This window comes from Diplotaxodon limnothrissa, linkage group LG23 (genome assembly GCF_057381915.1).
Source record: "Diplotaxodon limnothrissa isolate DT_005_m linkage group LG23, D_limnothrissa_male_GT1.1, whole genome shotgun sequence".
NCBI classification, from domain to species: Eukaryota; Metazoa; Chordata; class Actinopteri; order Cichliformes; family Cichlidae; genus Diplotaxodon; species Diplotaxodon limnothrissa.
Window position 1 is genome coordinate 1,398,724 of NC_140617.1, and position 14,684 is coordinate 1,413,407.

At 42.9% G+C, this 14,684-nt stretch overlaps 1 protein-coding gene across 1 annotated transcript; it reads right to left on the minus strand.

Annotated features, from left to right (window-relative positions):
- Positions 1-6,578: 6,578 nt before the first annotated feature.
- On the minus strand, positions 6,579-8,289 carry LOC146607174 (E3 SUMO-protein ligase ZBED1-like). Its single transcript, XM_085347801.1, has 2 exons — positions 7,217-8,289; positions 6,579-6,957 (listed from the first exon to the last, which is right to left on the minus strand). The coding sequence occupies exons 1-2, from the start codon at positions 8,287-8,289 to the stop codon at positions 6,579-6,581; spliced, it is 1,452 nt and encodes a 483-aa protein (XP_085203927.1).
- Positions 8,290-14,684: the final 6,395 nt, after the last annotated feature.

Below are 14,684 nucleotides of genomic sequence, written 5' to 3' on the forward strand. Positions count from 1 at the left end.
TTTCAGTGGCGCGGTAAACAAATCAAGTGGAATTATGGGAGCGACTTATCTGCGTGTTGCGCTAAATAGTTAAATATTCTAACGTAATTAATTCCAAAATTTAATTATCGCAATTAACGCGTTAATTTCGACAGCTATAAATATAATATAATATAATATAATATAATATAATATAATATAATATAATATAATATATCATGTTGCTATTTAATGTTTTTTGTTCGTGTTGCAGCTGCTCTGTGAGCCAAGCTTTCGTTGTCTAAATTCAATGGCAATATATCTCTGCACCACACGATGGCGATAGATTCTCACAGACAGTCTGTGCTCTGCTTCCGCCACCAGTCATCTTTAAATCTTTTTTTTAATTCAATGAAACCTTTATTTAACTGTCCATCTCGCGGCATTACTTAAAAAAAAATCATATTTAAATACAAAGAAGATTAAATACATGAACGACAGTAAATTGATAAAATAAGAGCAAATAAATATATTTACAAATGATAGCAACATCAATGGAATAAAAGCATGAACAGCAGCAGAAGGAGAAAGAGGCCTGTATCTACATTATTACTCTGGCAGCTCTCAGTCTCCATACAGACAGGACACGTTGCAGCGTAATTGCAGACAGGTGCGTGGGCCTGAGCTCCGCCCAGGCAGAATGACGAGTGGAAGAAAGCAGCAACACAATAAACATATGTAGCCTTGCGGAGCCGGCCGGGCAGACACCGAGACAGAGTGCAACGATTTTATACGTGACAACACACACAAAAAAACACACACAACAAAAATCAGAATGTGTTTGTGATTTGGATTTTTATTTAAAGGTGAAACCTTTTTTCTTTTCTTGTTTTGCCAGATTAGACATTTTGATTCATTTCATTTAGTTTTTTTGTTTTACTTTGATGCTATAATAGATGTTTTTAAAATGTAGTCATATTTAATACTATATTGCAGGGGTGCCCAATCCCGGTCCTCGAGAGCTACCGTCCTGCAGCTTTTAGATGCATCCCTACTCCAACACAGCTGAATCAAATGGTTTGATTACCTCTTCAGCATGCCATCGTGTTTGGCAAAGGCCTGATAACAAGCCATTCATTTGATTCAGCTGTGTTGGAGTAGGGATGCATCTAAAAGCTGCAGGATAGTAGCTCTCGAGGACTGGGATTGGGCAGCCCTGCTATATTGCATCATGGCAAAACAACAGTCTCCTCAAGCTGCTTTATACTGTAAGGTAAAAACACTACAGTAAAAGCCAGAAAACCCCAACAATCCAATGATCCCCTTTGAGCAAGCACTGGGCGACAGTGGGGAGGAAAAACTCCCTTTAGGAAGAAACCTCCGGCAGAACCAGGCTCAAGAAGGGGCGGCCATCTGCTGCGACCGGTTGGGGGTGGGTGGGCAATCTCAGTCCACGAGGGCCGGTGTCCCTGCAGGTTTTAGATGTGTCCTCGAACCAACACAGCTGATTTAAACGGCTAAATTAGCTCCTCAACATGTCCTGAAGTTCTCCAGAGGCCTGGTAACGAACTAATCATGTGATTCAGGTGTGTTGAGCCAAGGTGAGATCTAAAACCTGCAGGGACACCGGCCCTCGTGGACTGAGAATGCCCACCCATGATATAGGGAGACAAGATGAAGTATACTTCTAATGGCCTATTTTAGCAGTTAATTTTTAACAATCAACTGGTGGTAATCCATCATCAGAATTGAGGAAAGGTGGTGTTGATGGAGACTCTACAGGAGGATTCACTGGGGAAGCCATACCTGCACTTCTGCCAGGGTGTCTTGGACGTACCTGAATAAATGTAGTTTTCCCTGGAAGTGGACGAGGATTAATCTGAGACGGAGTCTCCTCAGAACATCTCCCCATCATGCTTCTATGGTCCAACGATGCCAGCTTTTGTCCTTTCTGTTTTTCTAATTTAAGCTGGAGTTGAGCGTCTTTCACTCTAGATTTTAGATGACCTATCTCTTTTTCTTCATTGGCAGCCTTTTGGATAATCTGGTTCACTGGTCCAATGAGCTCCTCTCTTTGTCGGAATAAAGCGTACTCGGAAGACTTTACCATGTCATTGTACTGCTTTTTAAATGATTCCAGCTCCCGTGTTTTAGCTAGTAAAGCTGCATCTAGATCCTTGCATCTGATACGTAGACAGTTCAGCTGTTTTTCAAGAAACTCCGTTGTTCCAACAAAGGGGGTGCCTTCCACTCCGTCTACGTATTTCTTTTTCAAGTAGTGGAACATATCCCTAAATTCCACCTTTTCTTTTCCTCTCAAGTGACCTTCATGTGGAAATGCCTTTTCAAAGGACAAAACGCACTGGCACAATTCCTCTTGGAAGTAGCGCTCTTTCTTCTCCAGCCAATTCACTTTGGATATAAATCTTTCCCGTTGCTTTTTTGTGGAGCGCAGTTTCTCTTCCAGCGCCACCTTTTCAGCCAGTGCCTGATTGTGTGCCGCTTTTACTTTGTGCCGGTCCACTGCTGTCTTTCTGTGGTTTTCCTGCTCTGTGCTTAGGGCCTTTTTGACGTCTTCAATTTTCTTTTTCAAAGAATCAACTTCGTCTTCAAGCATAGCCTTCATTTTCTTTTCCAAGGCCAGAGCTCTAATATTACTCTGGCATTTCTGCTTGATCGCCATATTCTGGGCCTTTTGGTCGTCTATCACTTTGCCCATTTGACCTTTCTCCTCTGTTAATTCTTTCATGTTTTTAACCATAAATTCATTTTCGTCTTGTAACTGTGTATTATGCCACAAAACACCGTCAATCCAACACTGCGAGGATTGACGTTCTTCCTCGCGTTCCTTAACCGCATTGACGGTCACACCTCTACTATTTTTTACTGCCGTCTGCAGCTTTTCTATTTTGGAGTCATACATGTTGATCACCTCTTCTAACTTCCTGTCTGCAGCATTTGCTTTGTTTTCCAGTTTTTTAGTATTTTCCTGGTAAAACTGCTGCATCTTATTTTTTTCCTCTTTGTGGCGTTTCAATAATAATTCAACAACTTGGCTGTTGTGAAATTGCTGACGTGCCACCTTTTCTTTCTCTGTTTCCAGCAGTCCTTGCAGGACTTGGACTTCGTCCTCGTGTTTTTCTTTAAGCTCAGCCAGAGTTTTCTCCGTCTCTGCGCGGAACTTTACCAGAGCTTCGTGGTCATCTTTTATCGAGTCCAACCTGTCTGCGATGTTTGTCCTGTCATCCAAGACCGAACCCAGCAGCTTATTATTCTGCAAAAGTTCATTGTTTTCTTTTGTTAGATCCTCGATCCGTTTCTTATTGACTGTATGCAGGTTTTTGAAGTAGTCAAGCTCAGTTTTGAGCTTTTCAACCTCGTCGATCATTGGCTGCAGTCTTTGCTCGAACTGTCTGGCATATGTTTCTTTTTCTTTTTCACTTTTTTTAACCATTGTTTTCGAGAAATTAACATTTCTGTCTTTGTTAGCTTTCGAACTCATTTCTGCTTTTTTATGTGCTGTATCACTCCAACAAAACGATAGCTTAATGAATTCCCTTTGACAGCTGTCCTCTATTTATAGACTTGAACATCAAAGGATGAAAGGACTGTCACTATGACATCACCACGTTCTGTGACGTAACAGGGCTTTGGAGCGTGATGTCACGGGGGTGGGCGTGGAAAGGATTTTGGGGGTCTAAACAAAGCGTGTCTTTTTTTTAAAACTTTATTTAACAAACAATGAGTATACAACATACGAACAGATGAAGTATACAACAGAACATGAACACAAAAAGCCAAGGGTGAAAGAAAAAGGTAACAATTATAAGAATACACGCAAAAATTCACATACATATATTGTTGTGAGAGCCTTTTTGTTGGTGCAGTCTGATATTGATTGTATGTGCATGTGCACATCCTTAAAATAATGACAGAAATATGGTGTTTTGTTAGTAAACTTACATTTATGGATAAAAAATTTAGCTAAAAGTATTAAGAAATTTATCATAAAAAACATTTCTCATACTTCTTGGGGAACTTAAAGAAACAGAATAAAACATTTTCCCATCGTAAAGAAAACTCCCTTAAAATATGGACAATAACAAAGCTGCTAAATTCCTTCCAGAATCTCTGTGTAAAAGAACAGTACCAAAAAAGATGTGTCACCGTTTCTGGATGATCCCCACAGAAAGTACAATTAGTATTTATGTCCCTTTTAAATTTGACCATGTAGTGACTGGCTGGATAACATGTATGTCGAATTTTAAAAGAGACTTCTTTCACCTTATTTACAATCAAATATTTATGGGGGACCATCCAGACTGTCTTCCGCTTGATATCTGGAACACTGATTGGAAAATTATATAGTGCAATAAAGTCGTTGTAAGTAAGTAGTTGTCCCTCTTTACTAACCAGCTGAGCCACCAATAGGATCCCATTTTGGAGCCAAGTTTCCAGGAAAAGTGATTTATTTTTCTATAAAATATCTCTGTTGTTCCAGATAAGGTATTTGTGAGGTGAGAAGTTGTGTTTATAAATGAGGGTCCACGCTAAGAGGACCTGCTTATGGAAGGATGAAAGCTTTACAGGGACTTTCTCAACATTGTAATTACAATTTCAAATAAAAGTAAAGCCACCAAAACGAGAGAAAATGTGGTATGGTATAAAGTTCCAGATAGAGGTAGGGTTTTAAGAAAATGTTTGGCCCAATTAATTTTGAAAGTGTTATTTAAAGTAGAAAAGTCTAAGACGTTAAGCCCACCTGATTCGTACTTATTCATCACAACAGTTTTTCTAATATAGTGCGTACGGTTTTTCCATATAAAATTAAAGAGCATACGGTCAATATCTTTACTACTTTTCTTATCCAGATGTAAGGAGAGAGCAGCATATGTTCATCGGGATATCCCTTCAGCTTTAGTAATTAACACTCTACCTTTCAAAGACAAGTCCCTTGTTCCAAGATGGCGCCGCCGCGTATGGATGCCCCGGTGCTTCAGTGCGTTACTTCTGTTTTGTTTTTGTGCATAACTTCTGTGTCTGGGCACTCCTCTGGATATTCTTACACTAGAGAAGAGCTTCTTAACTACAGGACTACAACACCTGTGGATTTACTTCCAATATTTGTCGCATCTGCGGCAGATTTACTGCAGACTCTGATCAGGAAAGTGAGACGCCGAAAGCGAGGAAAGCGAGCCGGCGCACTCGTGCGTCTGAGGAGACGCGGACTGCGAACTGCTCTTCCTGGGATCTTCCTTTCCAACGTACGCTCACTCAGGAATGAGATGGACGAGCTGGCCCTGATGAGAAGCATGAACAGAGACGTTGCCTCCTCCTGTGTCTTGTGTTTTACGGAGTCGTGGCTCTGTGAGGACATCCCGGACAGCGCGCTCAAGCTGGAGGGCTTTCATCTGCTGCGCGCGGACCGGCAGGCCTCTCTCTCTGGTAAGACCACAGGTGGACGTGTCTGCTTCTACATTAATAGTGGCTGGTGCACAGATGTAACAGTGATTGCTCAGCACTGCTCTTCCTCTCTGGAATACCTTTTTATTCACTGCAAACCGTTTTATTCTCCGCGGGAGTTTGCTTCATTCATCTTGGCCGCTGTTTACATCCCGCCAGATGCGGATGCGCAGGCAGCTCAGTGCGCACTCGCGGAGCAGATACTGCACATGGAGCGGACATTCCCGGACTCTCTCATCATTGCTCTTGGGGACTTTTACAACACCCCCCTCCTCACCCCACACAAAAGAGGATTTCACACCACCTCCTCCCACCACAACCCTTCATATTCATGAAGCAGATGCGAGGAAGCAGTTTAAGAGTCTGAATGCTCGGAAAGCTCCCGGCCCAGACGGTGTGTCTCGTCTACTGGACGCAGCCGGAGGGTTCACTTGGTTGTTTGCTCTCAATAGAAGCTGAGCGCGTCTCCGTGTCTGTGCTGGTAAACGATACTGAGTCCCAGTGCTCAGTAAACTGTACACCTGACCGTTATTCTCCCACTGAATCCGGTGTGTCCACGGTCCAACACGTGCTCAACACGATGGTGCTGACCGGTGCCCAAACACACCAGAACACCAAATAAGTAAAATAACACAAACACGAACTTCTCCATGGCTCGTCGGGATGGCAACTGCTCCAAAAGTGACACATGAAATAGGCTGACATTTGAGTTTGACACGGGAGGTGAGGGGGTGTTTTGAATATGCTTGACTCCGTCACGAGGTTGCGCACAGCATCACCGGCAAGGGGGCTTGGTTTGAGAGGTTTTTGGCATCTGTGATGTGATTTACAACCATCCACCCATGTACAGCAAGAAGCCGCACTCACAACCGTGGGCATCAGCAAGTTGGTGAAATTTAAACAAAACAAAACAGCATTCCATCTGAAACTCTCTTATTGTACCCAAAATACAAATTTTAGTGATTACATGTGGCTTCATTAATTATGTTCAAACGGATGAATACATAACGCAAGTAATAACTTTATGATCAGTCAGTGAATGAAGGAGCTCAAGAGTGCAAATATAGTTGCAATAAAGTGACAAATATGCCCTTTTATGTCAAACAAAGACCGAAATAAGTGGCATCAGTGTGAGGATGAGAATGAGCGATCCAACCTCACACTGCAGATATCAGGGCAAAGCACAGTGGGGGGGTTGCAGTCTTCTTGGCTGGACCTTCTTCTGCAGTGTGTGATCTTCTAGGAGAGTCTTCATGCAGCATGCCTGCCAGTGTGGTCCACACTGCTTCTCTGTCAGTCTTGGGCACACTGCGTAGGTCTTTAAAACGTGGGTCCAGTGCAGTTGCGATCTGGAGCCATGCATAGTTGGTATGTTCCTGGCGGGAAGCAAGGTCTTCCTTAAACTTCTCTTTAAACCTCACCACATATGCAGGGTCCTCATCAGTTACTTCCATGACACGGCGCAGGTGGCAGAAGGCTGGTAGAACTACAGAGCAGGAGACGTAGGCCTCTCCTCCCAGCAGTTCAGTCACATATCTGCAGTGGAATACACACACACACACACACACACACACACACACACACACACACACACACACACACACACACACACACACAGAGAGAGAGATAAGACAGCAAATTAAAAAAAGCTTTTTAATACTAGGTAATATTAATAAAATATTTGATTTCATTTATTTTTTAAATAAGACATTTTCATAATAACAAAACTGATTTAAGATGTATGTTTGATACATTTAATCTAAACCTACAATTATGGTCACAATGACAGGCTCACCTGCAGGGCTCTAGAAGTGTCTCCAGTCTCTGGAGTTTGTCCCACTCTGGAGGCGTCAGGAGGACAAGTTTATGCTTTTGTTTATCCAGAGTCGCGGTTACTGCAGTTTGGTTGCGGATCAAGCGCTTCACCATCTCCAGCGTGGAGTTCCAGCGCGTAGGCACGTCCTGGGCCAACGGCTCCTGCTTGCGCCCCAGTGACACCTGCTCTGCGTTCAGCTCTGCTGTGTTTGCTGGGCTGTGCTTAAAATGGCCAACAATTTTGCGGCATTTGGCCAGCGCAGTGACAAAGCCACTGTCTGCGAGACTCACTGTGATGCATCTCTGTAGAATGTGCGCGGTACACGGCATGTGATTGAATGGCATGATGCGAGCCGCGGCGATCATATTGCGCGCACTGTCCGTGCCTACTGTTGTCACCTTCTCCTCAATTCTCCACCTGCGAGCAACAGTCTGGAACTGCTCTGCACAAGCCTCCGCAAAGTGCCGCTCTTCCGTTTTCATTATAGTCAGCGCAAAGGATGTCAGACCCCAGGCTTCAGTGATTAAATGCGCAGTAACTCCCAGGTAATTGTCATTACTCAATGATGTCCAGTGGTCTCCTGTCAGAGCCACGCATTCTGTGTGAACTAAAGCCTCTTCTTTTTTCTTTTTCTCCGTTTCATACAGTTCGTGGATTCGAATTGTTATTGTGCTTCTCGCTGGGGGCTTGTAGGACGCGTCCTGAGATGCAACCTTTAAAACATCCGCAAAGCCCTTGTCCTCCACAATGCTTAGCGGTCTGCAGTCCTTTGCTATCCATTTGGCTATATTGTCGGTCAGTTTGTCCAAAGAAGACTTACCGAGTGGCCTGCGTTCACTAAGAGTGGTCTGACGCAGGCCGGGTGAAGCTGCTGCCCCGACAAACGCGTGTTTGGCATTAAGGTGGTATTTTAAGGTCGAATTTGAACGGTGAAATTGAAACTCTTTACTACAGTGAGTGCAAATTACAACGCGTTTGTTTATTGTCCCATCTATGTTCTTCTTGTATTTAAATTCCCCATCCAGAAGGCCATCCGCTTCCTGCTTCTCCATTTTCAGTGGCGCGGTAAACAAATCAAGTGGAATTATGGGAGCGACTTATCTGCGTGTTGCGCTAAATAGTTAAATATTCTAACGTAATTAATTCCAAAATTTAATTATCGCAATTAACGCGTTAATTTCGACAGCTATAAATATAATATAATATAATATAATATAATATAATATAATATAATATAATATAATATATCATGTTGCTATTTAATGTTTTTTGTTCGTGTTGCAGCTGCTCTGTGAGCCAAGCTTTCGTTGTCTAAATTCAATGGCAATATATCTCTGCACCACACGATGGCGATAGATTCTCACAGACAGTCTGTGCTCTGCTTCCGCCACCAGTCATCTTTAAATCTTTTTTTTAATTCAATGAAACCTTTATTTAACTGTCCATCTCGCGGCATTACTTAAAAAAAAATCATATTTAAATACAAAGAAGATTAAATACATGAACGACAGTAAATTGATAAAATAAGAGCAAATAAATATATTTACAAATGATAGCAACATCAATGGAATAAAAGCATGAACAGCAGCAGAAGGAGAAAGAGGCCTGTATCTACATTATTACTCTGGCAGCTCTCAGTCTCCATACAGACAGGACACGTTGCAGCGTAATTGCAGACAGGTGCGTGGGCCTGAGCTCCGCCCAGGCAGAATGACGAGTGGAAGAAAGCAGCAACACAATAAACATATGTAGCCTTGCGGAGCCGGCCGGGCAGACACCGAGACAGAGTGCAACGATTTTATACGTGACAACACACACAAAAAAACACACACAACAAAAATCAGAATGTGTTTGTGATTTGGATTTTTATTTAAAGGTGAAACCTTTTTTCTTTTCTTGTTTTGCCAGATTAGACATTTTGATTCATTTCATTTAGTTTTTTTGTTTTACTTTGATGCTATAATAGATGTTTTTAAAATGTAGTCATATTTAATACTATATTGCAGGGGTGCCCAATCCCGGTCCTCGAGAGCTACCGTCCTGCAGCTTTTAGATGCATCCCTACTCCAACACAGCTGAATCAAATGGTTTGATTACCTCTTCAGCATGCCATCGTGTTTGGCAAAGGCCTGATAACAAGCCATTCATTTGATTCAGCTGTGTTGGAGTAGGGATGCATCTAAAAGCTGCAGGATAGTAGCTCTCGAGGACTGGGATTGGGCAGCCCTGCTATATTGCATCATGGCAAAACAACAGTCTCCTCAAGCTGCTTTATACTGTAAGGTAAAAACACTACAGTAAAAGCCAGAAAACCCCAACAATCCAATGATCCCCTTTGAGCAAGCACTGGGCGACAGTGGGGAGGAAAAACTCCCTTTAGGAAGAAACCTCCGGCAGAACCAGGCTCAAGAAGGGGCGGCCATCTGCTGCGACCGGTTGGGGGTGGGTGGGCAATCTCAGTCCACGAGGGCCGGTGTCCCTGCAGGTTTTAGATGTGTCCTCGAACCAACACAGCTGATTTAAACGGCTAAATTAGCTCCTCAACATGTCCTGAAGTTCTCCAGAGGCCTGGTAACGAACTAATCATGTGATTCAGGTGTGTTGAGCCAAGGTGAGATCTAAAACCTGCAGGGACACCGGCCCTCGTGGACTGAGAATGCCCACCCATGATATAGGGAGACAAGATGAAGTATACTTCTAATGGCCTATTTTAGCAGTTAATTTTTAACAATCAACTGGTGGTAATCCATCATCAGAATTGAGGAAAGGTGGTGTTGATGGAGACTCTACAGGAGGATTCACTGGGGAAGCCATACCTGCACTTCTGCCAGGGTGTCTTGGACGTACCTGAATAAATGTAGTTTTCCCTGGAAGTGGACGAGGATTAATCTGAGACGGAGTCTCCTCAGAACATCTCCCCATCATGCTTCTATGGTCCAACGATGCCAGCTTTTGTCCTTTCTGTTTTTCTAATTTAAGCTGGAGTTGAGCGTCTTTCACTCTAGATTTTAGATGACCTATCTCTTTTTCTTCATTGGCAGCCTTTTGGATAATCTGGTTCACTGGTCCAATGAGCTCCTCTCTTTGTCGGAATAAAGCGTACTCGGAAGACTTTACCATGTCATTGTACTGCTTTTTAAATGATTCCAGCTCCCGTGTTTTAGCTAGTAAAGCTGCATCTAGATCCTTGCATCTGATACGTAGACAGTTCAGCTGTTTTTCAAGAAACTCCGTTGTTCCAACAAAGGGGGTGCCTTCCACTCCGTCTACGTATTTCTTTTTCAAGTAGTGGAACATATCCCTAAATTCCACCTTTTCTTTTCCTCTCAAGTGACCTTCATGTGGAAATGCCTTTTCAAAGGACAAAACGCACTGGCACAATTCCTCTTGGAAGTAGCGCTCTTTCTTCTCCAGCCAATTCACTTTGGATATAAATCTTTCCCGTTGCTTTTTTGTGGAGCGCAGTTTCTCTTCCAGCGCCACCTTTTCAGCCAGTGCCTGATTGTGTGCCGCTTTTACTTTGTGCCGGTCCACTGCTGTCTTTCTGTGGTTTTCCTGCTCTGTGCTTAGGGCCTTTTTGACGTCTTCAATTTTCTTTTTCAAAGAATCAACTTCGTCTTCAAGCATAGCCTTCATTTTCTTTTCCAAGGCCAGAGCTCTAATATTACTCTGGCATTTCTGCTTGATCGCCATATTCTGGGCCTTTTGGTCGTCTATCACTTTGCCCATTTGACCTTTCTCCTCTGTTAATTCTTTCATGTTTTTAACCATAAATTCATTTTCGTCTTGTAACTGTGTATTATGCCACAAAACACCGTCAATCCAACACTGCGAGGATTGACGTTCTTCCTCGCGTTCCTTAACCGCATTGACGGTCACACCTCTACTATTTTTTACTGCCGTCTGCAGCTTTTCTATTTTGGAGTCATACATGTTGATCACCTCTTCTAACTTCCTGTCTGCAGCATTTGCTTTGTTTTCCAGTTTTTTAGTATTTTCCTGGTAAAACTGCTGCATCTTATTTTTTTCCTCTTTGTGGCGTTTCAATAATAATTCAACAACTTGGCTGTTGTGAAATTGCTGACGTGCCACCTTTTCTTTCTCTGTTTCCAGCAGTCCTTGCAGGACTTGGACTTCGTCCTCGTGTTTTTCTTTAAGCTCAGCCAGAGTTTTCTCCGTCTCTGCGCGGAACTTTACCAGAGCTTCGTGGTCATCTTTTATCGAGTCCAACCTGTCTGCGATGTTTGTCCTGTCATCCAAGACCGAACCCAGCAGCTTATTATTCTGCAAAAGTTCATTGTTTTCTTTTGTTAGATCCTCGATCCGTTTCTTATTGACTGTATGCAGGTTTTTGAAGTAGTCAAGCTCAGTTTTGAGCTTTTCAACCTCGTCGATCATTGGCTGCAGTCTTTGCTCGAACTGTCTGGCATATGTTTCTTTTTCTTTTTCACTTTTTTTAACCATTGTTTTCGAGAAATTAACATTTCTGTCTTTGTTAGCTTTCGAACTCATTTCTGCTTTTTTATGTGCTGTATCACTCCAACAAAACGATAGCTTAATGAATTCCCTTTGACAGCTGTCCTCTATTTATAGACTTGAACATCAAAGGATGAAAGGACTGTCACTATGACATCACCACGTTCTGTGACGTAACAGGGCTTTGGAGCGTGATGTCACGGGGGTGGGCGTGGAAAGGATTTTGGGGGTCTAAACAAAGCGTGTCTTTTTTTTAAAACTTTATTTAACAAACAATGAGTATACAACATACGAACAGATGAAGTATACAACAGAACATGAACACAAAAAGCCAAGGGTGAAAGAAAAAGGTAACAATTATAAGAATACACGCAAAAATTCACATACATATATTGTTGTGAGAGCCTTTTTGTTGGTGCAGTCTGATATTGATTGTATGTGCATGTGCACATCCTTAAAATAATGACAGAAATATGGTGTTTTGTTAGTAAACTTACATTTATGGATAAAAAATTTAGCTAAAAGTATTAAGAAATTTATCATAAAAAACATTTCTCATACTTCTTGGGGAACTTAAAGAAACAGAATAAAACATTTTCCCATCGTAAAGAAAACTCCCTTAAAATATGGACAATAACAAAGCTGCTAAATTCCTTCCAGAATCTCTGTGTAAAAGAACAGTACCAAAAAAGATGTGTCACCGTTTCTGGATGATCCCCACAGAAAGTACAATTAGTATTTATGTCCCTTTTAAATTTGACCATGTAGTGACTGGCTGGATAACATGTATGTCGAATTTTAAAAGAGACTTCTTTCACCTTATTTACAATCAAATATTTATGGGGGACCATCCAGACTGTCTTCCGCTTGATATCTGGAACACTGATTGGAAAATTATATAGTGCAATAAAGTCGTTGTAAGTAAGTAGTTGTCCCTCTTTACTAACCAGCTGAGCCACCAATAGGATCCCATTTTGGAGCCAAGTTTCCAGGAAAAGTGATTTATTTTTCTATAAAATATCTCTGTTGTTCCAGATAAGGTATTTGTGAGGTGAGAAGTTGTGTTTATAAATGAGGGTCCACGCTAAGAGGACCTGCTTATGGAAGGATGAAAGCTTTACAGGGACTTTCTCAACATTGTAATTACAATTTCAAATAAAAGTAAAGCCACCAAAACGAGAGAAAATGTGGTATGGTATAAAGTTCCAGATAGAGGTAGGGTTTTAAGAAAATGTTTGGCCCAATTAATTTTGAAAGTGTTATTTAAAGTAGAAAAGTCTAAGACGTTAAGCCCACCTGATTCGTACTTATTCATCACAACAGTTTTTCTAATATAGTGCGTACGGTTTTTCCATATAAAATTAAAGAGCATACGGTCAATATCTTTACTACTTTTCTTATCCAGATGTAAGGAGAGAGCAGCATATGTTCATCGGGATATCCCTTCAGCTTTAGTAATTAACACTCTACCTTTCAAAGACAAGTCCCTTGTTCCAAGATGGCGCCGCCGCGTATGGATGCCCCGGTGCTTCAGTGCGTTACTTCTGTTTTGTTTTTGTGCATAACTTCTGTGTCTGGGCACTCCTCTGGATATTCTTACACTAGAGAAGAGCTTCTTAACTACAGGACTACAACACCTGTGGATTTACTTCCAATATTTGTCGCATCTGCGGCAGATTTACTGCAGACTCTGATCAGGAAAGTGAGACGCCGAAAGCGAGGAAAGCGAGCCGGCGCACTCGTGCGTCTGAGGAGACGCGGACTGCGAACTGCTCTTCCTGGGATCTTCCTTTCCAACGTACGCTCACTCAGGAATGAGATGGACGAGCTGGCCCTGATGAGAAGCATGAACAGAGACGTTGCCTCCTCCTGTGTCTTGTGTTTTACGGAGTCGTGGCTCTGTGAGGACATCCCGGACAGCGCGCTCAAGCTGGAGGGCTTTCATCTGCTGCGCGCGGACCGGCAGGCCTCTCTCTCTGGTAAGACCACAGGTGGACGTGTCTGCTTCTACATTAATAGTGGCTGGTGCACAGATGTAACAGTGATTGCTCAGCACTGCTCTTCCTCTCTGGAATACCTTTTTATTCACTGCAAACCGTTTTATTCTCCGCGGGAGTTTGCTTCATTCATCTTGGCCGCTGTTTACATCCCGCCAGATGCGGATGCGCAGGCAGCTCAGTGCGCACTCGCGGAGCAGATACTGCACATGGAGCGGACATTCCCGGACTCTCTCATCATTGCTCTTGGGGACTTTTACAACACCCCCCTCCTCACCCCACACAAAAGAGGATTTCACACCACCTCCTCCCACCACAACCCTTCATATTCATGAAGCAGATGCGAGGAAGCAGTTTAAGAGTCTGAATGCTCGGAAAGCTCCCGGCCCAGACGGTGTGTCTCGTCTACTGGACGCAGCCGGAGGGTTCACTTGGTTGTTTGCTCTCAATAGAAGCTGAGCGCGTCTCCGTGTCTGTGCTGGTAAACGATACTGAGTCCCAGTGCTCAGTAAACTGTACACCTGACCGTTATTCTCCCACTGAATCCGGTGTGTCCACGGTCCAACACGTGCTCAACACGATGGTGCTGACCGGTGCCCAAACACACCAGAACACCAAATAAGTAAAATAACACAAACACGAACTTCTCCATGGCTCGTCGGGATGGCAACTGCTCCAAAAGTGACACATGAAATAGGCTGACATTTGAGTTTGACACGGGAGGTGAGGGGGTGTTTTGAATATGCTTGACTCCGTCACGAGGTTGCGCACAGCATCACCGGCAAGGGGGCTTGGTTTGAGAGGTTTTTGGCATCTGTGATGTGATTTACAACCATCCACCCATGTACAGCAAGAAGCCGCACTCACAACCGTGGGCATCAGCAAGTTGGTGAAATTTAAACAAAACAAAACAGCATTCCATCTGAAACTCTCTTATTGTACCCAAAATACAAATTTTAGTGATTACATGTGGC